The sequence below is a fragment of the Cyrtonyx montezumae genome, unplaced genomic scaffold (assembly GCF_038088225.1).
Source record: "Cyrtonyx montezumae isolate F1298 unplaced genomic scaffold, pur_monq_1.0 scaffold_8, whole genome shotgun sequence".
Classification (NCBI taxonomy): Eukaryota; Metazoa; Chordata; class Aves; order Galliformes; family Odontophoridae; genus Cyrtonyx; species Cyrtonyx montezumae.
The window spans coordinates 114,868,609-114,896,523 of NW_027072089.1; the positions used below are offsets into that span (position 1 = coordinate 114,868,609).

General features: G+C 37.2%; 1 protein-coding gene across 1 annotated transcript in view; it reads right to left on the reverse strand.

Annotated features, from left to right (window-relative positions):
• The window catches only part of HDAC9 (histone deacetylase 9), a 448,017-nt gene that overhangs the window by 399,934 nt on the left and 20,168 nt on the right, over positions 1–27,915 (reverse strand). The window contains exon 2 of the mRNA XM_065751783.1: positions 14,260–14,373. Within this exon, the coding sequence (XP_065607855.1) occupies positions 14,260–14,281 (22 nt within the window). The 5' untranslated portion in view covers positions 14,282–14,373. The remainder of the gene's footprint in view (positions 1–14,259; positions 14,374–27,915) is intronic.

A 27,915-nucleotide genomic window follows, 5' to 3' on the forward strand; every position in this document is an offset into this window, starting at 1 on the left:
GGAGAAATATTAAAATAAATTAGCATTTTACTGGTTCTCTAATTGGAAGTGTCTGTTTGAAACAAATATGTTTATCAAACAGTTTGACTGGGAAAATACATTACTGTAGCTGCAGTTACCCAAATTACATGCTGTCTAAAGCAAAAAGGGCAAAAGCCATCTGGCTCATATAACTTACATTTTCTAGACAGCTTGCAGCTGGTTCTGATTAAGCAGCATCTCAGTACTCCCAGAGTTCTATTTTTAACTCCACAGGTTTATTTTTAGGGCTCACACATCCCAGCCACATGATGTTTACATTAATAAGTGAACAACCGCCTACAGTTAAGAAAAATCTTTGTGCAGTTCTTGTGGCAAAGTCACTGCACAACATGGATGGATGGATGGATGGATGAATAAAACATCATGTGCACTAATTAAAGAGACCTTGCCCACCTCCCATCTCTCTGCAGGACTGCAGAAAGCATCTTTACAGATCCTGCTTGACTGGCAGGAAGGAGAAGAAGGTGCTAGACAACAGGCTGACTTACTACAGAAATAGCATTCTCCTCGCATGTCCTAGTGCATACATCCAACTGCTCCATAAGAAAATCCCTTTCTTTCCCCAATGGAATCTATACATGACCCAGACAGCTCATCTCTGTATGCTGTGCAGCCAAACGCATTAAGCAGTGTAAATATTGTCCCTGACATCTAAGAACATTAATATTGAACAAGAAAACAATGCATGATTTATAATGACTGTAAGCTCCTACTAAAGCTCTGCAGCTGTCAAAACTATGGATACTGCAAGCCCAGGAAGCACTGAAAAGCCTATCTGCAGATACGCATGCACAGAAATGCACATGCAATTTACACACGATTTTTTGACTGCAATATACCAGGTATTTCCTGTACCATTAAACCCTCTGTCAGAAGGATATTAAATGTACACACCAGAAAGGTTCAAGGGTGAACAAAGAACATTTTATTTTATTTTCTAAAATAAGTTTTTAATTCCATAGCATAACTAAACTAGATCACACTGAAAAAAAAAAAAAGGTACCACTATTTACAGTGAATTTAAACCCAGCAAAAATTAAAGCTGACCACACTGCAATTTTTTGATATTATTTCTATTTTGCACGGACTTGCAACCTATGTTACTGCACAGTGTACTGTGTGTAGCTCGTGCAGCTTCCTCCACCTCTGATTCCAAAGCTGTTCCAGCAACAGCAGGCAGCTGCATTGGTCACCACAGGCTGGCAACAGGAGCTGCCAGCATCTTATGAGAGGGCATGTTCTCAGAGACAGGTTGGAGACAGTTATTCACAAAGCACTGAAAGTTCAGCATTCACGCTGTCTCCAGAAATATTTCCTATAGGTAACTAAAAAACAAACAAACAGAACAAAAACAACCCTCTACTCCTTGCACAAATGGACAAATCTAACATTTACGTCTCCTCAACGCCATCTTTTAGGGTGCCCACTCTATCTCATTTGCCCTTCTCTACAATGCCACCTCCTTTAAAACCTTTTGTCGGTGTCTTTCTTTCTAATCCTCCTCTACATGCAAATTCCAATTTTGGTTCATTTTTCAATTGATCATTTGAGGGTTTCTTATTTTGCTGAAAGAACTATACTACTAAATTTCCCTGTACGGGCAGAACTGCACCCACAGGACAGCCACCATAGTCATTATTTGGTGTCTCTCTGCCCTCTGCAAGCCCGTAAGTACTCCTTAATAGTTGACTGAAATCAAAACATTATTTGTCATCTGTCACAACTTCCTTAGATGCGAGCAGATTAAGAGGAGCACACAGGAATTTCTTGCATTTTCAGCTAGGGAGAGCAAGTACAGTCCTCAAGTGTATCCAAGCAAAATGCCTATTCTAATACAACAGTTTGAGAAGGTAAAGCACTGATCAAGTCACAGAAATAACACAAGGGAAAAGTGATGTAGTCATTTCATACAGGTACATTATGTTTTGATAAACAGCTGAACAGAAGATACAAAGCACTCAGTGGATATTTCAAGATTACCCAATTTTAGCTTACACTTACTTGAAAATATGTCCACAAAAGCTTGTCTGGGGCAACTTCTGAATGTTCTGATGCAGAAAAAAGGAGATTTAACAGTATCTCAGACATCTTTTGAACAATACAGAAGAGCTGTTGGCACTCACAGCCGCTTCTGAGAGCTGAGTCAGGAGTATCTAAATGAGCTGTATTCACTTGACCTCACTGAAGATACACTTCAAGGCTAGAGGAACAACTGCAAGTACCCTAGGGGAAGCTGTGAAAAATATCTGATGTCTGTTTTCTTCATGTAGCCCAGAGAGCCTTTATTGCAGAGTGCTGCCTCAAAATGCAGACTAGTTGTGTTTACTTCTTTATTTTAAAGCAGAGATTCTGCTCAGCTCTTGTTAAATAGCTTCTGTTGAAACACATTGCTGGCATCATTATTCAGACTCAGCTCCCTCTATTCTTAATGAGAAGATCCCAAATAAGTGGAAATTGCACATTGGCTGCATGTTATAACAAGACAAAGGATTGCTAATGCTGTTCCAGAGTTAGAAAGCCGACTGCTGAAACAATTAACATCATTTTGCACCTCTGATTGGGACATTATGTGATTCACAGAACAGTGAGAATACACAATAATTAACAGGTCTGCATACTTACAGAAAACATCTTTTTCCTCTCCCACACCCCAGAGAAGTAAACCTTCATGAATTTTCCATTCAAATCACTCTCCGTTACCCACCATAGCAAGAACCACAAACAAAGACAATGTGAAACATCCACATATGTATCACATAGAGGTTTTGTTTTGAAGAGCCTATATCTCATGTCTGCATAAAACAGATGCAGCCAAATATACTAGTATGCAGAAGAAGACAGATGTGAGCATCTGTCATCTTCATCATTTGTGCTGTGGCCAAGTTCTACAATCGAAATGGTGAGGGATGTGGAACATGGTTAATACATGATCTCGATACTTGAGAATGACTATATCTGCAAATTAGGGGTTATTAAGGAATGAGAGATTAATAAACTCTTCATGCACTTCTGTACAACATAGATTTCCTTTGGTTCTGATTGTCCACATACAGTTTCTGTACAGATCTAACTCAAGTATCAAGGTCAGACAGACCACTACACTGGAGTGACACTATCAAGAAATCACATTTCTTTGCCTAAAGAATCCTTTAGAGGAATTTTCATGAATCACTTGTTATGATGTAATTTCAGAAAGAAGAAAGCTCTCTCAGAAGGACTAGATATGAAGAACTTTTGTGCAGTTTAAAGCAAAACCAAAAAACTCAATATACAACTACAGATAAAACAAAGTTGGGACGGTTAGAAACATCGTAGAACTAAAAAAGGATTAGATTTCTAATGATCCTAACAAGGGTAGTGAAGAGCCCTAAATAAATAAGATGAAATACAAAGGAAAATAAAAAGCAATATATTTTGTGTAGAAACGAAAAAATAAACAATGAGCAAACATAGTAACAATCATACAAAACTCAGAAATATAAAGCAACAAATACAAAAGTGGGTAATAGTAACCCTGACCCCTCTTCTATGATATACTGCATTAAAACTTATAGTAGTCAACAGTAAAAAGCTATTCAAAGAGCAGGCAACTCTCCAAAGTACCATTAAGAGTGTAAGGTGGAGATGCAATGTAAAGAATTCTTTGGTTGTTGTTTTTTTCCAGTGTCACTATCTGGAAGAAGATACCCATTTTTAGGCAGCAAATGGAGAATCTAAGAGTCACAACTGAAAAATATCACAAGAGTTAGTAGTATGATTTATGACAAAAGGTTAAAGAAATGAATGCAAAAAGAGGAGACTGAAAAGAAACACTAGCAAACTCCTAGGAAAAGAATGCTGAGGAAATAAGGAGGCAAAAAGGGGTAGTAGCGATCACTAGTTCTCAAGTCTGCAGACTGACCAGTAGTTAAATATCATTTGTGACAAAGGACATCTTGGTTTGGAATTGAGAAATACTAAAACAACTTGGTTCTCTGTATTCACAGAAACTGTGAGCTGAGCCAAAAAATCCTAACAGCCCATATTCACTGAAAGGAGTTTTGCCAAATAATCTCAGGTTGCCTTACTTTCTGCCAGAATTCCCAGCTAGAAGTACCTCCAGCATACCACATCACAGACCCAGAGTCCATGATCCTCTCCAAAATTAAGTTTTGCCCTAGGACTCCTGACAGCTGCCCAGCTAAAACATTTGTCAGATTCTGCCACAGCTTAACACACACAGAGAGTAGGCATCATCTAGAGACTACATGACTTCAAAATCCTTTCCCTCTGCAAAATGAGACAGAACAGTCCAAAATAAGATATTTATTTTATTGACCTATTTCAGACCACAGTAAACTTATAAACAAAAAATCTTCGAGTTTACAAATCTTGTGTGTCTAAATTGCAATGTATATTGAATAAGACACACGTGTCTCCAAGTATAATGGCACACAGAGTCAGGTCATCAAGAGGGACTCTGGAATCCATAACACCATCAGTCTTTAAGACAGGTGTTTGCCTAGCATCCCCATGTATTATCAAGGGCTTTTAAAACGTCTTGAGACAGGTACAAACCACAACTTCCTTCCGTTCAGCTGAGCCTGGATACAACCCACAACTCAGACAGCACAAAATACTGTCTTAAGTTAGGTCCCTTTAGACCTTCAGTCTTGATATGCTACAAAGCAGTACTTAATTTCTAGATTAACATATTTCACTTTAGCATTTCAGAGATTGTAATGAAATTTTGAAATCATCACCAGCTTCACAATTAAGGCACTACAAAATAGTCCTGCTCTTTATGAGTTACCCAATCTGAAAAGTGTTGTAAGTGTTATAATCTATAAGTGTTTTAATTAACACTACAGAAACACTTATTCTGCAGAAACACATCTGGGCTGCTAAAGACAAAATTAGGACGTGGTGTGTGTGTAGGAAAAAATTAAAAGTTGGTAAACACACCTTTTTTAAGGTGTTCAATATCATCAACATATATGCAGCTAATTTAACAAATGAAGAAATGAAAAGAGAGTTTGAAGACTTTACATTTAAATTTCTGTATAATACGTCATTTTATATTTTAGAAACAGATCACTAAAATAGAGTTAATGTTATAAATTATTACATAATCTTTCACAGAATCATCAGGTCCAACCCCTCTGCCATGAACAGCGTTGCCACCATACTACATCAGGTTGCCCAGATCCCTATCCAACCTGGCCTTGAACATCTCCAGGACCAGGGCATTTCATTTCAACAAAACAAGTTTCACATACTTCTAACTACCTTGTGCTGCATAAATCCTAACAAATAATAAAAATTTCAGGATACTGAATTTTAAAGTGGCACTCTTTATGACTGACAGCATGAACTTGTTGGTCATTTCATAAGTTCATTTGAGCTGAGCGGTCCAGTGGACCTCCAAACTCAAGGCAGAACTGGCTTCTTTTAATACAGAAAGACCAAAAATGACCAGTAAATTGAAGATGTTTTAAAAAAGTTCTTAGTATTTCCCCTCCAGCTTTACTGGTCTAAGTAATCCTGCAGTTCTGGAGGCTGACCATGCTTCTCCTGCTCAAAGATAACTTGTGAGCAATTCTTTTAAAGGCAATACACAATCTGATCTTCTCTCTTTCTTCCTCTCCTTGCCAATACCATTGTTTGTGTGGCTATACAGTAAACCACAATGAGAAACCAATCCAGGCTAAAAACAACACCTTTCCTTTTCTTGGGAGCAGATGAGCCTGGATCAGTTCCCAAATCTGGTTCACCCTGGGCCACACAAATAAAAACACCTGGAATGACTGAGCAGTCAATGAGAAGAGGGAGGACCAGAGGCGCTTATTGTACTCTATCACTGAACAAGGCCTTCCTCAAAGTGTAATCTCCCCTTAGTGGTTTCCAGACTTGAAAGTTCCCATGCTCAGCCTCCCATTGCTAGTCGCTTTCATGCATTCTCATCCTGTTATTTCCCTCCCAGTTCCCTCCCCACACACTGACAGACACACAGCAGTGACTCCTGACACTAAACCATTTAGTACTCACTGAAGTGAATCAGAAACCTAATGAGTGAAATCGCTCAGAAGCAAAATAAGTTTGTAGCTGTGCAGGGAACCATGAGCACCTCCTACACTACTTGTGTTCTCAAATATAAGAGCATTAAGGGCTTTCCAAGCTAAGAATGACATTAGAAAAATGTTTTTGTTGTTTATCTAGATACTGTAAAAACAATTCCCTAAATCACAGCTCTGACAGCATTTTCTGAGCCTCCTATGTGTCTCAGACTTAGCAGCTCATGGACAGAAGAGCAGGTTCCCATGACAGCCTTGCCTGGTTCCCAGCCTAGAAGTGGCCATGAGTCCAAATCCACCTATCTGTCAGAGCTGCAGCCCCTCAGCCACCACAGGGTCAAGGCGCAGAACAGCATTCAGGTCCCAACATCACAATATGGGACTTCCGCACTTGTCGAAATTAAATGGGGCACAGTTATTACCTTTAGTTGAGTCGTTTCAGATCCTGACGCTATTTTCATCCCTTACCCAAAGTGAACATAGGGAAAGCTTTACAGTTTAAGTTGAAGAAGTTAAATCAAGCGTAGCCAAGCTTCAATAAAGCAAAGCAAGATGCTCTCACTATGCAAGTTGCCTGCTACCACAGAACAGCCTATGGTTACAGGCAGTAAAGTGGAAGCAAAGATGGTTATGTATTTCCTGACTTTCCAAGTTTACTTAAGAATGATGGAAGACTTCCTCTTCAGTAAGAGCACATTAATATTTTTTCATGTATTTTCTAACAACTAAGGCAAATTCTAGGTGGCTCTCAGGATTGATAGAGTGTAAGGATGTGCCACATAAAGAATTAGATCCCCACTATTATCTTGCATGGTCCAATGGTTAATTAGCAAGACTGAAAAAAGAAGCCCAATTGCTAACCTGAGTTTGTCCAGTTTCATCTTCCAGTAAATAGGTATCATTAAAGTTCCTCTGTAAGATTAAATATATTACGTATCTAAAATCTTTGGCACATGAGTGGCCGTACATATATATTTTTTACATCACATAGTCTCTCAACCTTCAGAAAAGAAGGCAGACTGAGTTCCTGATGCTTCTTTCTATACATTATGTTTTCCAGACTCTGCATTATTTTTGAAAAATCTTTTTCAAAGCCCTTTTGGAAGTGTTGCTATCAGAGTCAGAGCCAGCACGCTAAGAATAGCTTCATACACTTAGTCTAAAGGGAGGTTCAAGGAAAAGTTTAGCTTGACCCTGAGCATCTCTTCTTTCCACTGAAAAGGAAACTAAGACGTATTTATCAGTGTTCAGTCCAAAGCTTCTCTCTATCCGCAATACCAGATTTGGTCACCACAGAAAAAGCATTACTTAACATTCAGCTCTCATGCCATAGGGTTGGCAGCAGTCTTACAAGATATTATCAAGCTCCTTCTAATGAATATTCTGCAGTTTTCCTCTTACAGTGCAACATTCCTTACTTCTTCTATTTGATGAAAATGCTTATTTTTCAAAAGAAGCAACTTTATCAGGTAGACTCATACAACCTTAAAAAAAATATATATTCCAACATAACTGATCTTAGGTTTGCCAGAAATAATATTTTTCTCAAGATAATTGATAAAAATAGTGAATAATGTAAAATTAATATACATATCTACAGAAAACTCCCAGGAAAACCTTCAGAGACTGAAAATATTCCCTATGCACAATGCTTTCTGAGATCTGTTAGACAGTTTTTATTTCATTTAATGCTGTAATGATTTTGGATAGTGTGATTTTCAACAGATTGTCACATACCACAGAAGCCTAATTATATTTCTCAACAATTATCTTATATCAAGCAAGCTTTCTACCACCAAAAATATTAACCATTTGTTTGAAAAGTTGAAGCCTTCATTTCATCAGAATCATGTTAGCTGATACAAGTTACAATACCACATTTTATTCTCTACAGGATGCGATCTTCTGATTTACCTTTCCTGAGGTCACTCAAAAAAATATATACATTCACCTTTGTGTATATGTACATGTATTTAAAACAAAAAATGTTCATAGATTTTATAACATTCTGAGGTCTTGTCTTAGAACGTTTAAAAATTTGCTTACACAATTATTATAATATTCTTGTATTATCTCCTAGTTCAGTGATGGTTACTGGACATTACCATAACCTTTCACTTGATTTTGATGTTCAAACAGCAGTGATAATACCAATTTGGAGCATTTTCTATATTTAGTCCTCAGACTATGAGGGAAAAGACTTATGAAAAAGCAGAATAAAAACAAAAACAAAAACAGAGGGAGAAAGCTATTCCTCAAGGGGAAGAAACAAAGGCCTATTAAAGAAGATCAGAATTAAGACAGAAAAAAAGTGATGTAGCAGCAAGAATTGGCAAAATTCAGCACTTAGAATTTTTATTGAGGAAATTAAAATCTCTTTCAGATTGACTACAGCAACAAGCAGCTGTTAAAAATACTGAAGATATGGAAAAATAAGTAATGTTGAAGAGCAGAAGGAATGAACAACAATTTCCAAAATATTAAACATCAAAAATACATGACTGTGATTTTAAATCCATAATCACATTAACAGTAAAAAAAAAAAAAATGATTTCACCTGGTTGCAAATGAGTAAGTTTTACACATTTGGAATGTTTTCTCTTTAGCAGTGAGACCCCAATGACGTATTTCTGAAACCCAGCAAGATCCCAGGGACATTGAGAAGCTCCCTCATCCTAATTGATGGACAACTTTACATAATATAACACATTCTAATTAGCAATAGTTTGAAATATATCCAATAGTTTGGATTTCCAGGTACCTATTCTATATCATCTATTAATATCCTCTATCAACATCACTTACCCATCTTCCCCAACAGAGATGATTCTACCTGAAGTAATTCCATAAACTACTGAAGAGTTTCTGGTTTTGTTTTTAATAGAAATAGTTTAATTTAAATATTCCAATGTTATTACTAATTTCATAGTGACAAACAACGAACAGAATCTGAATGAGCAGGGTGCCAGGAGGCAGAAAGGGATCTCCCTGGACTTTTCTCAGAGTACAAATCAAAAACCCAGCATTTTTAGGTTCCCATGATCTTTATCTTTATAGATATGGACCACCATTTCTAATAGGTCTGTTTTTTTCTTTTAAAAAATCTGGATAAGAAATACTGTACTGAATCCATTTTAAATTGTCTGTTCAGAAAAGAAGCAAGGGTTAGAATCCTTGGGAACTGAGTTGGTATTTATGTAACTGGAAAAACAATCCCCAACCACACAGCCATATTAACAGGAGATACATTTCAAAACATTAGGCAGTCAGAGTCAAGTAACTCCAAAATACATCCATGAGTAATACTTCACCATTGGGTATTATTTAGTACTATAGAAAAACAAGTCTCACTTAAAACAACAGTTTAGTTATTCCCTTAACAGAAAATAAGTATATATATTTTTCTGTCTAAAGTTTTTTATACACACAGATCAATAGAGAACATACAAAGGCAACAGGATGTAAACATTTATTTAATGATCTTACAATTTATAACAAACAAAGCAAACAACTAAACAGCATCAGCACCTCCCCTGCTGGGATTCAGCATTTTCTTTGTAGCCCTGCAAATTAGAAAGAGCCTAGTCCCTCAAGGTTCAGAGAGCTGAGATCAATTTAACAGGTTGCAGTGTTACTGCAAACCAATGTTGCTACACAGGAGACCTATTCATTGCATCATCATACAACCAAAGAAAATACTTATGTGCATTGGTGCTTCAAGCAAATCCTATATAAAGGATTCCTCAAATAGTATTTCAATAAAACATGCATAATTCTTTCTAGTTCCACATCAGTTCATTCAATGGCCTTTCTGACAATTTAACTATCAAGGAAAAGCAATTCTAAATAAATATTTCCTCTACTTTAACACCACAGCACGCTTCTACTAATAGAAATGCCTCAAGGACTTAGCGATTCCATTGGAAAATACAGAGAAGTTTAGCATGATACACAATACTTTAAGCTTCCCATTGCATTTCAAGCTTTCTCATTGACAGAACAAGTCATCCTTGAAATGGCCTAGACTACTCAGTTGCAGAGTTGCATTGCTTTACCAGTTTGCAACTTGATTTTTGCTCTCTTTTAGTTTTGGGGTTTTTTTTAGGTATGCTGTTCATAAAGAAGATAAGAACATATGAATGCACATACATAAGCTTTTTAAATACAAGCCAGATAAACTGCAAAATAAAAAGCAGAAATACCATTCTGTTGCAATCTACAGCCATGACATAAAACACCAATGTTACAGAAACCTTATGGACAATTGAAGTGATACAGAAGGCACGCAGACTGATATTACATGAAGTAGAATCCTAGTACTGCATAATAGAAAATGTGTTTTTGAATACAGTTTATACTAAATGTTAATGTTCAGTTTTCCACCTAGAAATTATGTTCAACGACACTTAACTACTGGCTGCAACTGAATACGGCAACCTACTGCTTGAAGAAGCACAAGATTTTCAGAGGCAAAAAAAAACAAAATACAAGAACATAAAAACCTCTACTTTAACACTATCAAATGTATCTCCAGCAGGCTTTCATCATTTAAACTGCTGCCCATGTCAGTGCCAATCCAATTAATATTTCTTTTGGGGTACTAGGGATGCTTCATCCACTACTGCAGAATCTTAGAAGCAAAAAGAGTGGATGCAATAAGAAAATTCAGTAACTTTCAATCCTCTGAAAAACGAACAATAAAGTTTGAACAACTCACACAGATGGACACTCCTACCAATATCATCTCTTTCACTTCACTACAGTGACTGTGCTTGAAGCAGAAGTTTGAGCAACCATGAAAAGGTAACAAAACACAACGGAAAACACATCTTGGAATCCTTTGACAAGGAGATTGAAGAGATATCGAAATAAGCTCATCCTATTTGGTACACAGCACTTACCCTCAGCAGGACACAAGACCAGAGTCCAGATAAACCTTACCTCATTTCAAGCTTTTAACAAAAGCCACTATTCACTCTACAAGCCCTTTTTTGTCAAAAACAGCTGGGGAGAGAGAACCAGGTCATCTTGTATATGTGTTTCTATCTCCATGTACTAACCTACAGATACTAGAAAGCATTGTTAAGACATGGGGCAACACTTCCAACACCTAAAATGACAAACTTAAAAGATGAGTATTTCTCAAAATTCATACCATGCAAGAGGCAGGGAATAAAGGAAAGAAAAATGTGGATTCTGTTGGTGCTATTGCCATTGAGTGTCATAACTCTGCATGTGCCACAGAGGTGTTTTCACATGTTCGGTGAAGTAACGAAGTTTGCACAGGTAAAGTCAGACTATGAGAGAGATACTGGCCTCCTTCTCAAAACAAACAAACGAACGAATGAATAAATAAATGTGTGCAGTATCTTCATCTTGGACTAGAGAAATGCCAAGTGGTTTTGCAGCTCTGAAAGGAGCAGATCTGCAGTTTGAACTTTTTAAGAGGCTATGAAGCCATTAATTTTCTCATTAGACCTCAATAGGGTAGAACTCAAGCATGGCACAGTAAAGCAGTTCTCTTATAACGCTAATACTTGAGTCTCAGATTGGCCATCCAACATTTATTTTATTTTAAAAAGCCTAATTACTCCTTTGTTCATCTTCCCATTAAAAAAAAATAATAATAATATTCCAACATCTCATTTTGGTTCAGAAAGAGAAGTCCGTAAGCATGCTGAAGTTCTGTGACAGCTCAGTTGTTAGCAACATTCAACAGCTTATAGAGAAATTAAGTCACACATCCTCAAAACCTGCTCTGATAGGTAGTGTGCGTGCAGAGAATGGACAATGTATTGAACAGAAGACTATTGAGGAGATTTTCATTAGGAGACCACAGAGCATTTTGTGTGTTGAACCAGTAACAGATCCTCCTGAAAAATAATATGCCAATATACAATTCACAGTGTATTATACTGCATACACTGCATGATGACTAATTAAAGTTTCCTAGGCAAATTTAATTCTGGCATTTTCTGACTACCTCACTTTTCATTACATTTCTCTAGTACTTTTTATATGTAGAAATTAAGCTACTAGATACAAGTACATTGAAGTTGGTAGTCTCATTCACTTTAGCAGAGCTGGGATTTCATTCTGTCAGTCTCTAATATGATTTCTCAAAGGTGCTAGAACTTCACCAGTGAGATAAAGCAGTTATAAGTATTTTAAATGAAATCTTGGCTCTGTACAATGTACTGCATTGTTCATATGTGAAGACATCGATGTAGTGCCATCGGCAGAAGACAGTGAACCTGCTCCCCTCCTGAGTCAGAGAGCAAATTCAGTGATCAGGATACACATATATAATGTATATAAACTATTCTAGCTCCTAAAACCTGTATCAATTTTTCATTCAAAATAGGCAGCTCACTGTGTTCCTCATGCTGTTGCTACTGTCCCAGCTTTTTCCTAACTATCACTTTCCTTGAGCAGGAGAGATAAACCCATGATCATCAGTTCTGAAATTATACCAAAATATTGCTGCTTTCCAGAAGAATGCTCTAAATGTGGCCAAAGGAACCGAAGTGATAGATTCATTAAGAAACCTGTGAATTTAGGAAATTCCTACCTCATGGTGCCCACCATGAGATTAGCATGTTTTGCCCTGTCTTCCCCTTTCAGGGCAATCAGTGGTATAATTTTTCCACAGACACTTTTGAGTGTCAAAGATACTTAACTTGTTTTGACACCGAACTAATTAAAACAAGGAAGACAGAACATGATACACACTGAAGTAATATCAAAATTGTTGGTGGAACTCAGTTAGGGATGTTGGGTAACTGAGGATAGTGAATATCTGGGAAGAGCAGACTCTAAGGACTAGATTTAAAGATATTTAGGCATCCAATTTCTACTGAAATGTTTCTAAAGTGCCTAGATGCCTTTACAAGTAACCTTGTTATATTGACTGCTTCTCCTTTATTGGATTTAGAAAGACAGCAGGCATGAATGCAACATTTATAAGTGTTTTCAGAACAATGAGATTACAGGAAAAGTTACTTTTCTTATTTATGAAATCAGCTTCATTTTGGCTATGGGTTTCTGCATATCATCTTCTGCAAGAAAAGATACATTACATCAAGTATCTTGGAACTTGAACTGTACACTGAGGAGACTGTGAGATAACTTCTTACTAGTCCCTAGAATGCGGATAAAGAAATGCCTCTACACTGCATACTACATGATGATTTGTATGGATAATTCATTGCATATACTGAACTTCACTGTAACAAAAGAAAGGCTTGGTATGAAACCCAGCTGTTTTACTCAATGTAACAGTAATTACACTGCCATGTTTCAACCCTACAGTCAACAACAAACCTCCAAGAATTATATGTCTATGAGATAGGGTATCTAGCACATACGCAGAGCTTACTGTTACAGTATTTTCCCTGATGCTTTTATAAGCTGTTTGTACAAAAGCAAAGCAGTCGTAAAATAAGCCACCTATAAAGGGTTATTTTACCAACAGTACTAGAAATAGATACATGGAGTGTGGGTGAAAGAAGTGCTAACCATATGCAACGCTACACAGATTTGAACTGGGGACTCTAGCTCCTCAAAAGGGCTCAAGTCAATGTATGTTCCATATGCAGCATTCTTTCTTTGGAAGTTTGAACACTGGCTATAGGTACTAATAGTTCACTACCTATTGCAGATTCACCTGCAGTAGCTCATTTTCCAGGCATGAGAGGAAGCACATTCAGAAACCCCTGACAAAACAGCCATAAAGGAAGAAGCTCTGCAGTGAACGCCCAGTGTGGGCAAATACAGCTTCAGAGCTAAAAACAACAGAATGCCATCTGCATTCTTTCTTTAAAGAATGCAGTTGCACAAACAATAATGTAATGACTAAACACAAGCATTAAGAATTAAAACATTTTAAAATGCTTACTCATATCCAGACATGATTATTCAGCTTCTTTATAAGATTTACAAACATATTTAGAAAGCACAGGCTAAAATTCAAATTCAGCTGATAAGATAACTCCCCCCAAAATAGCCTTTTTCACCTGCATAGCCTTTATCTTGTTCTATAAGACAGTCATATCTTATGAATTGTAGCTAGCATATCAGTTGCTTGCCAAATCCATTTCACTGACACAAAGTTCTGTATACCCTAATTCAGGACAAAGTATAAAAAATAAAGAAGCAGACTGACCTGGTTGTGTTGTGGAGCTCATTGCTGTCGATGGAATGATAAATTGTTGACGGGGTAAAGTCAAACCGGCAGATGTTGTTCAGACTTTGAGGTTCTGTCTGAAATGGGGTGAGTCTGTGGAAAATGAAGAAAAAATCCAATCTATATTTGACCTATACATTAACAACATACTATTTTAAGAGATGATAATTATGTCAACCACAATTGCACAGAAGCAAGACTAAATGTTCTTTCTTTCACATAAAATTTTGCTCTGAATTCAAAAGCAAAGGACCCCTGAAAATAAGATTAAAGCTAAAAATCCTTAAGCTTCAGGGCAGACTAGATAAATTTCTATTACAGTCCTTTTATAGCCGCAAAACAATGTGAGAAAGTGAAGGCTGAACCTATCATTTCTCTTTCCAGTAAGATCAGGGAATTATAAGAACTGTTTGAAAGAGGTTGAAAGACTTGAGGAAGAGGAAAAGGGGTCATATTCTTACAGCTAAGCAGTGGCTAATTCATAGCTATTCTGCAGACTTTTGCAGTCAGCCTCGAAATGAGAACGTGCAGAAGCAGAGCTGTATTCAAAAAGCCTTTCTGGAAGATGTACTGCTTCCTTTATCTCTAATATTTACATAGTTCAGAATAGAACTTGCTGAAATAATTACCACAGTTTAATAGATCTCCCACTACTAGCTAATGACATCTCTGACACTACCAAGATAGTTCCTAATAGCGTGGGCTGCTTGAGAGTAGGGTAAGGAAGTTTCTGCTCTCACAGTCCTACTGCACTCTCAGCTCAATGCAGAACGGAGGTAATAATATTCCTCTAATATTCCCATCTGCTGAAAGTTTTAAGCTGCAAAAAGGAGGCTTTCAGGAAACGAAAATATATTTTCATTCAGGCAGGATATAAACAGCATAATGGGAAAGAAGAGAAGGTTGTAGTGCATTACGATGACTGCGAGTACCCTATTCAGCCACAGTTCCTGAAGTATTTAAGTAGCCAAAGATATTCTTAGTGCTGAATATTTTAGCAGCTTTTGTCACTTTTTTAAACCACCAACTGCACATTTAGTTTCAAGCTGAGCTCAGCCAAATTTCAGCTAGTGTATTACAATTTAACCAATTACAATCGTTTAAGTAGAGTGTACTATCATTTGAGAAAGGGAAAGTCACACAGACATTTAACTTCTGCTTTTATATTCACTAAAGTAGCCTGCTCAAACAACCATGCTATTTGGACACAGCCAATGTTCCAGTAGACAGCATTTGGAGAACTGAGATTCATGAAACTTCATGGAAATCCTGAGTCCTTTTCTTTGCTTACCTTGTGCATCAAGCTTTTTGAAACATCAGATGTACCCACTATTAAACTGAACAGACTCCACTGCTAATCTAATCCAAAAGCTCCATTTGTGCCTATCTTAATGTTGACTGAGGTAGGCAGTTACTTCCCCATCTAGCTCCAGGAAATGTCAATGAGGACAAGTGTGTAATTCAGGCTAGTGAAGTTTTAAGATTATTATTTAATTTCATAGAGATGGTTATTAACAGCTACGAAGATAACAAAGAACACTTTCCAGGAATCCAACATATATTTATTCAGTATCCAGCCTCAGTTGCTGACTCTTTGGTATCTCATAGAAAGTAAAGTAACGGATACTAACACTTAACTATGACCTTTAATAGAATGAATTTTCAGTACAGATTTAAGGTAAACATAACAGAAAAGTCTGAACCTTACAATTTGTCAGCACTCTAATGAAAACACTTTTATGATCACCAGAGGTAAAACTACTATTTCTTTTAACTTCAATTCCCACAGATCTTCCCAGCTCATCAGATACTTTGAACTAGTACAACAGAGAACATGCCATCAGCTCAGACAGTACTCTCAAACAGCGAAGCATTCATTTCATGTAAACCAGTCTTCATATATTCCCCTCAATAAAAATAACTGCACTTAATTTTTGATACTTATGCAAGGTACTGTGCTTGGCATGTTCCTTTCAATGCAAATAGCAACACTCCAAACTCCATCAACAAAATAAAAGTACCCATCCCAAACCATTACATTAGGGCACCAGTTTTGCTAAAATTCTATAGGGGAATTAAACTCTTTTTTAGGGAACAATTAAGCAAACTAAACATACGCAAACCCATGTGAGCTGATGGTTGAGGTGCTCTGATGAGTGCCAATGGAGATGGCTAATGCCAATTCAAGACCACTCTCAGACAGGAGAGTCATGGGCACCAAGGAAGGTTCATGAATACCAGAAGAAAGTAAATGCTACTCCTGTCTTAACACAGGGCAATTAGGAGAACATGGAGAGCTACAGACTAGTCATCTTCACCTCTATTCCTGGGAAGATGATGGAGTAAATAATCTTGGAAATCATTTCTAAATGCCTGATGGAGAAGATTACAATGGGAAGTAGTCAATACATATTTAAGAAAGAGAATCGTGCTTGGCTGGCCTAACGGCCAGCTGATCTGTTGAGAGCAGTGGACATAATTTATCTTGAAATTAGCAAGACTTTCAGCACCATCTCTTGTGATAGCCTTAGATGAAGTGGTGAAATACAGATAGGTAATTAGGCTGTGAGGTGGGCTGAAAACTGGCTGAGGTGCCAGGTTCAAAGGATTGTGGTCTGTTGCCCGAAGTCCCACATTCACTCTAGTGAAGTACACTAAGAGGATGCTACTGTTTCATAGTGACAGAGTCACATGAAAATACCAGGCTGAGGAAACACTGATAATACAGAAGACACTGGAACATGCTCATAAGGAGAGGCAGAGAGAGACAGCACTGCCTAGAAAGGGGAAAACTCAGGGAGTGCCTACCAACGTGTACAAATGCCTGATGGGCTGGGAAGTAAAGGCAGAGTCAAGTTTACAGTGATACAAAGTGACGTAAGAAGAGACACTGTGCAAACTGAATTATGGTTAATTTCATCTAAATATCAGAAAATACTTTTTTCTGCTGTTAGTGAGGCCAAACATCTCGTTAATTGGCTGCTAAAAGAGTCTGGAGTCTCTCTCCTTGGAGATACTCAAAGTCTGATTGTACACCATGTGGGGTAACCTGCTCTATCTTACTCAGCCTTGAGGAGGGTGTTGGGACTGGCTATCTCCAGAGGTCCATTCTAACCACAGCTACTCTGCAACTTCACGATGTGCGAGCTAAGGATTCTTCCCTTTCATGATCATCACAGAGAGTATCAGAACTGGAATATTCATTGAAGTTAAACCTCCTGAGAATTACTCCCCTGTAATAAAGCATTCATTTGGGATCCCCATAAAAAGGTTTCTGTTAACTAATTCTGTGAATTCAACTGCACTGGTAGTCTTATATTTTATGAAGTGATGTTGGCATCCTGCCTGCTACTCTATTTCCATATATTTCTTGGAAATGTAGATCTTTCATTAAGCCAAGTGTTGTTGCTCAGGTTCAGTTTTAACAACTCCGTACAACTATGATGCAAGACTCATGTTATCAGACTTTACATTTAGAACCATGACAAATTCCACATTATCATATACAGAATTACACCACAACACAGACACTCTTTTTTAAACACGTTTCTACAGATAGGCTGACATGTTTCATTTCTTTCCTTTTACTGAGTACATGTCTTTCTATAAATTAGACAGTATGAACTGCAGAGCCACACATTAGCACTGAATCAAAGGAAAAAAAGAATAGAACTGGACACAGTAAATTAAAATTTTATGTACAAAATGCAAAATCATGAAGATAAGAAGGTGAAGCAAGTGATTCCAGGGCTCATTATATATTATCTCCAACCCTTAAGACAATCCACGTTAACTGGACAATTCATCTCTTACTTGTTAACCAAGTTATCATAGAACCACCTAGGCTGGAAAAGATCTTCAAGATCAAGTCCAATCATCAGCTCTACCTACCAAATCCCAGTACTAAATCACGTTCCCCAGTGCTCCAACTTTTCCATAGCCCAGTAAACAGCAAATTACCTTCTACCTTCAGGTGTATCACTGGAGGTCGTGCGACACATCAATGACTTGTGTTTGTGATCCTGAGTGAGCAGAACTCAGGAACAATGATCCTGCTCCTTGTGCTTCAAGAGAAATTTTGTAGTTCATGTACTCCAAGGATTGATGCAGCTTTGAAGATGTTACAGGAAAACACTATGAAATAGAATTTAGATTTTCATGCCCATTGGCCACCATAAAGTTTATGTTTCACATTAACATCAGTAGATACATTTTCAAAAAGAAATAAGCATATGAATTAATGCCATTTCTTTTAACTATCATCTTTCACTCTGCTATCCTGAGACTGTATTCACAGACTACCTTTTTTTTTTCTCCTATCTTGTGCCTACATTTCAAAATTCCTTTGAGAACTGGGTTTCTGAAATAGGATATAGTGAATACAAATTAACAGAATTCAAACAAAATAGATATCTCTACTTCCACTTCCCTCTTACACAAGATGAATGTTTCATGTGCACTTCTGAAATGAATCCATAGGCCCACAGTTTTCAAAACTACTTCCCAGAGGTGTCTTCAGGATCTTTCTTTTCCAAGAGAGTTCTCTACAAAAATCCAAATTAAGCCTATTTTTAAAGGCTTTTAGAAAGTGATTATGCAGACTTTGTAAATAAAAAATATAGAATGCTACAAGTTATTAAGTTATAACAGTTTCCTTGATACTGTATCTAGTTGATTCTCTGCTGAATATACTGCTTTAAAGTAGCTCTCGGTTACTTTTTGACAAAATTTTTGTCTCTTATTGCTGTAGGTCATTCATCTCAAGGAAAGGAACTGCAGTAACTTCTCACAACAGATTGTGTGTTGAAACTAAGCATCTACAACAGCTGTGAGAATAAGTACAAATGCTGTTGTCCATTGAGCAGTTGAGCAAAATGCATGATTAAAAATACCTCAAAGTTAAAAATAAATAAATAAACAACAAAATAACAACTGATCACTACAGGGCACGATGGTTAAAAAAAAAGGACTTCTTTCAAAGAATTGACATCCCAATACCGATATTAAAAAATAGAGACAGAGGGAAAAAAAAAAGCTTGAATGAATATTGCTAGCATATGAAATGAAAATCAGATGTTAAAAAATAATAACCAAGCTACAGATCTTATTCAGAAATACTGCATGAAAGAATTATGACTAGAACACAAATTACAGTGAACATATACTAAATTCACCCACATAAGCCAATTCTGAAGTACCAAAATCCAACTCTTTTAACTTTATGTGAACCATCTGAGTTTGATTAGAAAGTGAGCTGGCATATGGAAAAGGAGTAAAATAGGATCACACATGTTTAGAATTCACACTAACATCTTAACACAAAAAGATATCACCTCAAAAAAAAGCAAATCAGTTATTAATAGCTATGTGTTTCTTTACTGCATTTTTACCACAATTGGTTTACAAATATAAGAATAAGATAACTATGGTATCATGCAGCATAACACTACTGGGCAGTAACCCTCATATGACAAACAGTGCAGATTTCCCAGCAGGATTATCAAAGTCTACAACAGATTTGGCTGTATGTGACCACCTTCAGAGGGAATTTAGGGCTTTCATAGACCAACAAAGCCTTCAGCATCCTGTATTCAGTTCAGGAAAAAGTATTTTTTATAAAAAGGTATTCAGGTACTTTATTCTTAGTTTGGCATCCACTTAACTTTCTAAGTCAATAGCAATTTTGCACTACACATAAGACCCAACCTGACAATAAAGAACTACTCAATCAGCAAGTTCTGGGCTGTTGCACTACTTTAGTTTCACACTGAAGTCATTTTTGATACACACTGCTAAGCAGAAAAGTATTCTTTACAGAGCCTGTTAGTAATCCCCAGATCTACTATCATACCGCTAGTTTTAAATCACAGACAGAGAACGAACGGCACTGGGTGGCAGGAGACGCACTATGTTGTGCAACTAAGGTGATGTGGGCAACCCATTTCCCCCCCAGAGGTGTATCTCATGCACAACATCACAGTTTCACATCTTGCATGTTGTGAGCATACTATTAATGTAGTTGTATACAGAAAGTCTCAGACTGCTAAGACATCAAATCCCTCTCTCTGAAGCCATCTCACACAGAATAGCCATCTAGCCACTTGGTCAATCTCTTTTGCATTCACCATCTACTATGCAGATGAAGCAAATAAGATTTCTGAACAGCAAGATAAGATGATGTCTTCCATCAGAAAAGAGTCTTAGGCTTCAATCATCAGGATTAAACGGTGTGCTGCCAAGCAGCTGCCTGAACTTCTGCAGTGCCAATTACAATTTCCCAGTGAAGCCAGTTGGAAATACAATCTATCTGAAAACAACTTTTTTTGTCAGCTTCATCAGATTTTTGAACTGGTTTACCATGCAGCTTCAGAAATACTTCTTAGGCTGTCCTGGTCCCTCAGCTTCTTCACCGGGAGGGTGGCCAAGCACTGGCATAGGTCACCCAGACAGGATTTGTGGTCTCCATCTTTGGAGATATTCAAAACCCATCTGGAGATGGCCCTAACCAGTTTATTCCAGTTGAGCATGCTTTCCACTCTGGCACTGAATCAGATGATCTGAAACACACAGACCATTTCTGGTAGGGAATTCTGAAGTTCGTATGGTCTACTGCCCCAAACACAAGGGTGTGGAAAAGCACAACAGACATAGCTAGAGGAAAGCATTCATCCTTTATACTTTTTTTTCCCCACAAAGGTGTATAAATTCACTACAAGAAATTATAGAGCACGGAATATCTGAAGAAAATCTCAAATTCTAAATTTCTTTCATCCTGCCCCTCTTCTCCAGCACTACAAGAACCAATTATCCAGATAGAACTGAGGCACCTAATGGAGGAATGCTTTGTATCAGACTGTTAAGAAGCTTTTGAAATTTGCCTTTGAACAACTTTTAAGCAGACTTCTGGAGTGCAAAGGCAGGCTTTAATGAGAGCAGGAGTACAGAGACTTGCACAAGCAGCGTGAGCTCCATGCTGCTCATTTACACTGTGCTTCAGGGGCTATTTGATGAAGGACTTCAATAATCAATAATTTATTACCAATCATCATCAATAACTTATTCGCACAATAACAATTAAAAAAAGATCTTTAAAAATACATGAGATTTAAATTCAATTTTTAAGTATGGAAATTATTAATTATTGGTTACAGCAGAATATAGGAAGGAAAGAAGGAATATCATGGCCTGTTGATTCTAGGTTTGCATACACTCAAAATAAACCATAAGCTTCCTTTTCTAGTTAACCTGGATAAATTTAAACCTTCCACTAAAGCTGATGCTTTAAAATCATTTATATTGGATGTCCTTCAGTGGTTGATTTCTTCACAGTAGAGCTTTGCTTTTCTTCACAAAACAAATTTATGATTAAAACTGATGCTAATTAAGAGTATGGATGAACAGGGAATAAATGACACTAATCTTGATTAATACTTCTGCATTGTCAGCAGTGGAATATGAGACTTCTGTATCAATTAAACTGAATCTCAGGTAGAAGCCAGAGTTATCTGCATGTAGCATCCGTTTTCTATGATTTCATCAATGTGGAAAAAAAAAAAAGATAATAAAATCAATCATTATCTTTTACAATTTCTAAGTTGACAGTATAGAGGAACTTGCCAGATACAATATAAGAGAACTAATGGTGCACCTGGCTGATGCACTGAAATCACAAAGCAGAACTCAGAAGAAAAATCTGATCTCTGCTGCAAATACACAGTGTCATACCCAGAAAACCTAAATACATTCACAAGTATCACAGATATTAAGTCTTCTTCAGAGAGGTTAAAAAAAGTCCTGCCCTCCCCATCCCAACTCCAGGAAAGAGCCCCGTCAACAAACCAGCTGCTGCTTTGTTTTGCCTATCAGATACTTGGAATATAAAAATAACTATACAAAAATTAAAGCAAGTATTTCTATACACCCAATTATTCACTTATTCACACAAAAACTTTCAAAGGTGTGAATTCCTGATACATATATCAGTTCCAAGAAACATGTTTAAAAATTGTATCTAGTGAAAAGCTTCGAGTAAATCTCAGGAAAACAAACTCTGGATCCATTCGCTATTTATGTACTTACCCACATTAAAAAAATTAATAAGATTCTTTCTAAGTGACTTTCTAAGTTTCCCATCCTGTCCCAATGACAGCTACAGCATGCATTCTAGTTTGAAAAATTTCACATGCACAGTCACTTAAGTTTCAGCTATGCAGACTTGCTCAATCAGCACTAGAGCTTGATTTTGAATTGCAGATTTAATATACTCAAGGCCTCAAGAAAAATCACACCTGAAACCAAACAGTCTCATAAAGACTTATTCAAACAAGAGCAGCCCTGTCTGCATGAGAACAGTTTGAATTAAAACTTCATGTTTTGGCAAACACATCAGTAGGTGCACTGTATAACACTACAGCTGTCAATAATTTAAATAATACATTACTAAATAAAAACCCTAGACAAATTTTTCTAACATTTAAAGCTTGTGGTTTTTTACTTCCTATTCTGTCATGAAGAGCAACTCAAATGCCCAAGGAATAGCCCACATCTCCTAACAAACATAGTAAATTCAGGTGTTGGCCCTCAGCTTTTGAATAATTCATTTCATGCTTCAGTGAGATTGTAGTCCACTTGCTGCTGCCTCTAAGAGAGAAAAGAAATAGCAAAAGGCAGAGTTACCATCTTATTAAAAATAATGACTATTCCCTTTCTTAACTGGTGGGTTACAAAGAACTTATCCAAACTTATTACATGATGATTTTTCAGTTGTTGATACTTGGAAACATTACACAGTGCAATGATTTTAAATTTTGCTGCAAAGCCTTATGAGGTCAAAAGCATCTGAAAGGGAGATATGTCATATGTCAAAAAAAGGATTTTCAGGTTGCAGAAGCAATTCTAAATCAAAGCATCACCTGTCAAACTAATGTAAACAAAGCTAATGTCAAACAAAATAGGATATTTCTTAAGCCTTTGGGACTCAAATGAAAGCACACAGACACAGAGGCAGGAAGGGGACACAATAGGTGGTAGAGAGGGAAACAGAGACTGGTTCCTAGCACACATTTTGCGATGGACAACACAAGGCAAACAGCTTTTCTTACGCAACATTCACAGAGATGGATGTTCCATTTCTAATAAAAAATAAAAAATAAATCCAAAACTGCATCACAAAATGTAATTCCTAACACATACTTTGCTCCATACTGAACCAACTGGAATTAAGATAGAAACCACAGATGCAAGGCTTGTGAGTGTGCCAGAAAGGAAGAAGCTTTTAGGGGTTTACAAGATATTCAATACAGAATTTAACAGTCCAGTTGTCAGAAAATTTAGGTTTTAAACTGATATGAACATAATTTTTATTATACTCCCCACTATAAAAGAAATTACATACATATCCAAACGAACTATCACTCACCCTTTAAGTATAAGTCACTTTGGCCACTGTAGTTTTATAGAACGGGAGAAGTTAATGAAAGTGGTCACAGATTCTTTTTCCCCAACAGGCAGGAAGCATAAGAGAAAATAATTAAAATCATAGCATTATATTTGGATCTACTGCCAAGCTCTTACAGCAAGTAACTCCAGATGCACAAACAGGAATAGTTTTTACATTCTTGGACTGGCAAAGGCCCAACAACCTGTCCGCAGCCCGTGGCAGCTCTTCCAGTGGCAGATTTCCTGCTGCACCCACTTCTCTCACCTACCACATCGCAAATACAGACAGGAATGAGTTTCAAGATAAGTCTCATCATTATGCTCAAGAATACTATGCATACCATGCAATAGACTTAAAGAGCAAATAAGCATCACACTAAAATATTTTTCAGTGTATGTTTGGTTTTTTTTTCAACTTGCAATTTTTTCTTTTTAAATAACACGGTAATAAAACTTCTCCTGACACACAGACAACTTCCTATTCAGGCTTGTCTAAACAGGGTTACAGCAAATTAAAACCTAACACATAACTGAAAAGAGAACAGCAAAAAATTGTCCTACCTAAAGGAAATATCCTAATTAATCACAAAGCAAAGCAAATTAAACAGACACAGAAACCTGAAGTAAAGGCACATACATAAATACCAAAGAAATTCCTTAAATAAAATTTGAGCTAACAACTAGTAATTATAGAATGGCATTGTCCCACGGCTGGAAGAAGCTGCTCTCCTCATGAATGCAAACATCCCTAACCATAAACCTGTGACTAAAGCTCCTGCATAAAACCAGATGAGGTCTCTCGACAAATGACTTCAGTGACATCACCTCCTCCTGGAAGCCGCCTGCATTCCAACGGAGCCAAATCGTGGGTCACATCAGGCTTTGAAAACAAGAACTAGGCCAGAGTGGCACAGAACTCCTTTTCAGGGATCTCTGGTCTAGCTAAGGATTGAGCAAAACCAAGAGGCACTACACAAGATTTGGGACTAAAGATGTTTCTGATTAACAGAGAAGAATAATTCTGAAACTCAGAAACAGAGCAGGAAACAGAAGAGGGCATGGAAGAGGTTATAAGAATTCACTACATTGCCAGAAGACATCCTGAATGACAGTTCTGAGTGCTACCCCAAGATTTGCCTTCAGCTAAAATAGTCAATTGTGATAAAAGGATAAGGAAGAGAAGCAGCAAGTGAAAGTACAACAGTATTCAAGAAATGCAGAATTTTCCTTCGGAAATAAATGGAAGCAGCATCAGAGGAGAAAAACAAGGGGAAAAAAAGGATGTGCAAGGCACCTCACGTAACAGGCAAGTCGCACAACCCATAGTTTCATCTATCCTTTTGATGTTTAGAAGACAACAAACATCTCCATTTTGGCAAGAATAAAGTATTCTCAGAGGAAATGGAAAATATATATTAATGCAATTATAAAAATCTGATACTGCTAAAATTTACAGTAAAGGTCCAATGTGCTACTACAAGATTTCATTGGCTTGAGCTCTTGGATCAGGAAAAAAAAAGGTCACACCTATTGTCTTTTGTTAATGTTTCGGATTTCTTTTTCCCCTTCTTAGACAAAATAAAAAATCCTCATATGAAGGCAAGATAACCAATATGCCAAGATTTGGGAAAAACATTCAGGGAAAAGTAACAGATACAGATTTTAAAAAAATGATGCACTCTGTACACCAAAAGAATTAAGCAAGAGGAACAAAATTAAAGGGCACTCTCCAATGATACATAACTTTTCCAAGGAATATCTACTTGCACTATCTGTGAGAAAAGCACTTTCTTTCTCAGGAAGGAGAGACTTCAGTTACCTATGTTTAGGCATGAAACTTGTAATTAAATGTGGGCACCTGCCAAGGAAAATGCATTACAGACTACAGCAGCTTTGATGAAAAATATGCACTATTACTTTTTCCCTGCCACAGTAAAACCTCAGTTAAGAGAGAGAGAGAAGCATTTAAAGCTACAGCTCTGCTGTCTCAAAATGAGATGTCAGTCCCATAATAAACACAGTATAGAGTTGCAGAATTTATTTCACCAATGGAAATATTATTTGCACTATTATAGTTTAGGAAATTAGAGTAGGATATAAACCCTTTCATCTGATTCTATTAAACAGATGTTTTTAAACCACACTGTTCAGAGTACATTTTACATCTTACCCTACATCAAACCATAGCACTATAATACATGCAACCCCTCTATGTAAAGAAGGACAAACTGACAGTAACTCCATATCTTTCAGAACTCGTCAAATCCTCCACTCTAAATCCCTTTTTATGCAAGGTGTTTCTAATCCTCACTCAAAGTGAGGTGTTTAAATGTGCATTAATGGATGAATAGCTGCCTACCTCCTACTTCACATTTCCAGGGCAAGACTTGAACCCTATAAACACAAATTGCCATAAACTAACCACCACAAAAGCTCATTACTATTAATAACTTCATTAAAAACTGTATACATGTTTCTTCACCTCCAGATAAAAGAAAGCTCAGACAGCTATCCTTCAATAGGGCAGGCCATCTCCCTCATCTGCTTGTCTCTTGACCTGGTAAGAGAAAGGAGGGAGGCAGCTTTCAGTGCCTGTACAAAGCAGGAGCTATGACAGCAGCTCTGCAGGACCATGAAGCACTGTCCAATGAACATTTACACTGGTCTATTTCTTCTACATGTTCATTTCTCTTTACTATTCTCACAGAGACAAGAGACTACATGGATATTAGTAATAAGGCTGCATCTATGTAAACTTTAAAGTGCATTTCATTAAAAAAAACAATGAAAGAACTGTTTTAAGGACTTAGCTTGCACATTAAGAATATATGAATCCATAGACAACACTGTTAGGGGTGAGGGGCTTTCCAAACCCTGGAAATCCACACACTACATCAGAACTGATCTGCAAACGTTATTATTGATTGTACTAGAGAGAAAAAAAAAAAGAAAGAAAAAAAAAGAAAGAAAAAAAGCAACTTTGTAATATTTAAGAGAGAATTAAGGACTCCTGCTGATAAAAGATACCAAAAACAACCAGCAAACACAACTTCACATTTCACAGATTCATTCCAAATAAGATCAATAAAATAAGAGTTGGAAAGCTTTAACTTATTAACATCATATCTTCTTCACATTGTGCCAAAGTTTCACTCAGACTATTCAAGACCTTAGGTTATCACTGTTAAAAAACGTTGGGGCCAGGGAAGGGAGACAGATAGAAAAGAAACGGAAATACAACACTTTTGGTATTCTGTACTCACAAAATACTCACCACCTTTGTGCCCACAAGCAGAATCCTTCAACTATGGAGGAAGAGAGAAAAACAAAGCCTGCTGACAAGTAATAAAGAGCTTGCCATCTATCTGCATGCACTCTCCAAATCAGCTACAGCCCACAGCTGGGACCCTGAGGAACGTGCATTGCCCCCTGCCTGTGAAACACCTAACACCTGCACCAAGGTCTCATACTCGTCAGACATGTAGTTATCTGGGTGAGGGGCCCATGATTTAACAGGGACTGGTCACCTTTCTTTTCATACACTGACATCAGGTGAAAGAACCAGGTTAGGCTGAGAGGTAGAGGAATGCAAGAATAAGAAACACAAAGGAAACTTTCCTTTAGCATGCATCTACTAGATTTGTACCTTCCATCTTAGAAAAAAGTTGACAGCTGACAAATATCCAATTAAATCTCCATTTGGTTACAGAGTTGTGCAATAATTTGTTGCAGAAAAAGCAGCATTTAGATTTTCCTTCCTAGATTGAGGGCAATACTGCACAGCTCCATTCCTCGTCCTGTGGTCCAGCCTACTCCCTTCCTCCATCCCTTTCAACTCAGTCACTACTGAAGAAGTAACACATACAACAACGCTATCTCTTTTTCAGACACTTTTACCACTAAACATTTCTTCCATACAATGAATGAGTTAAAATTTACTCTCAGCTTTATTTTGGAAAGTCTTGTGGTTTGGGTCAACTGTCTGAAGTGCTACATTTCCTAGCCTATCATTACATCAAGTCAATACCTCATTAAGTTGGGGAGTGGAAAAGCAACTCAAGATTTAAAGCTAAAGAAAGCTATAGACAGAGGTTTTACTTTAGAAAGTAAGGGTTACAGTGAATGGCAGCCTTTGGCCTTCAGTAACACAGTGACCTCACATGACTTTGAAATATTCAGCAGCAATAATCCATTTGT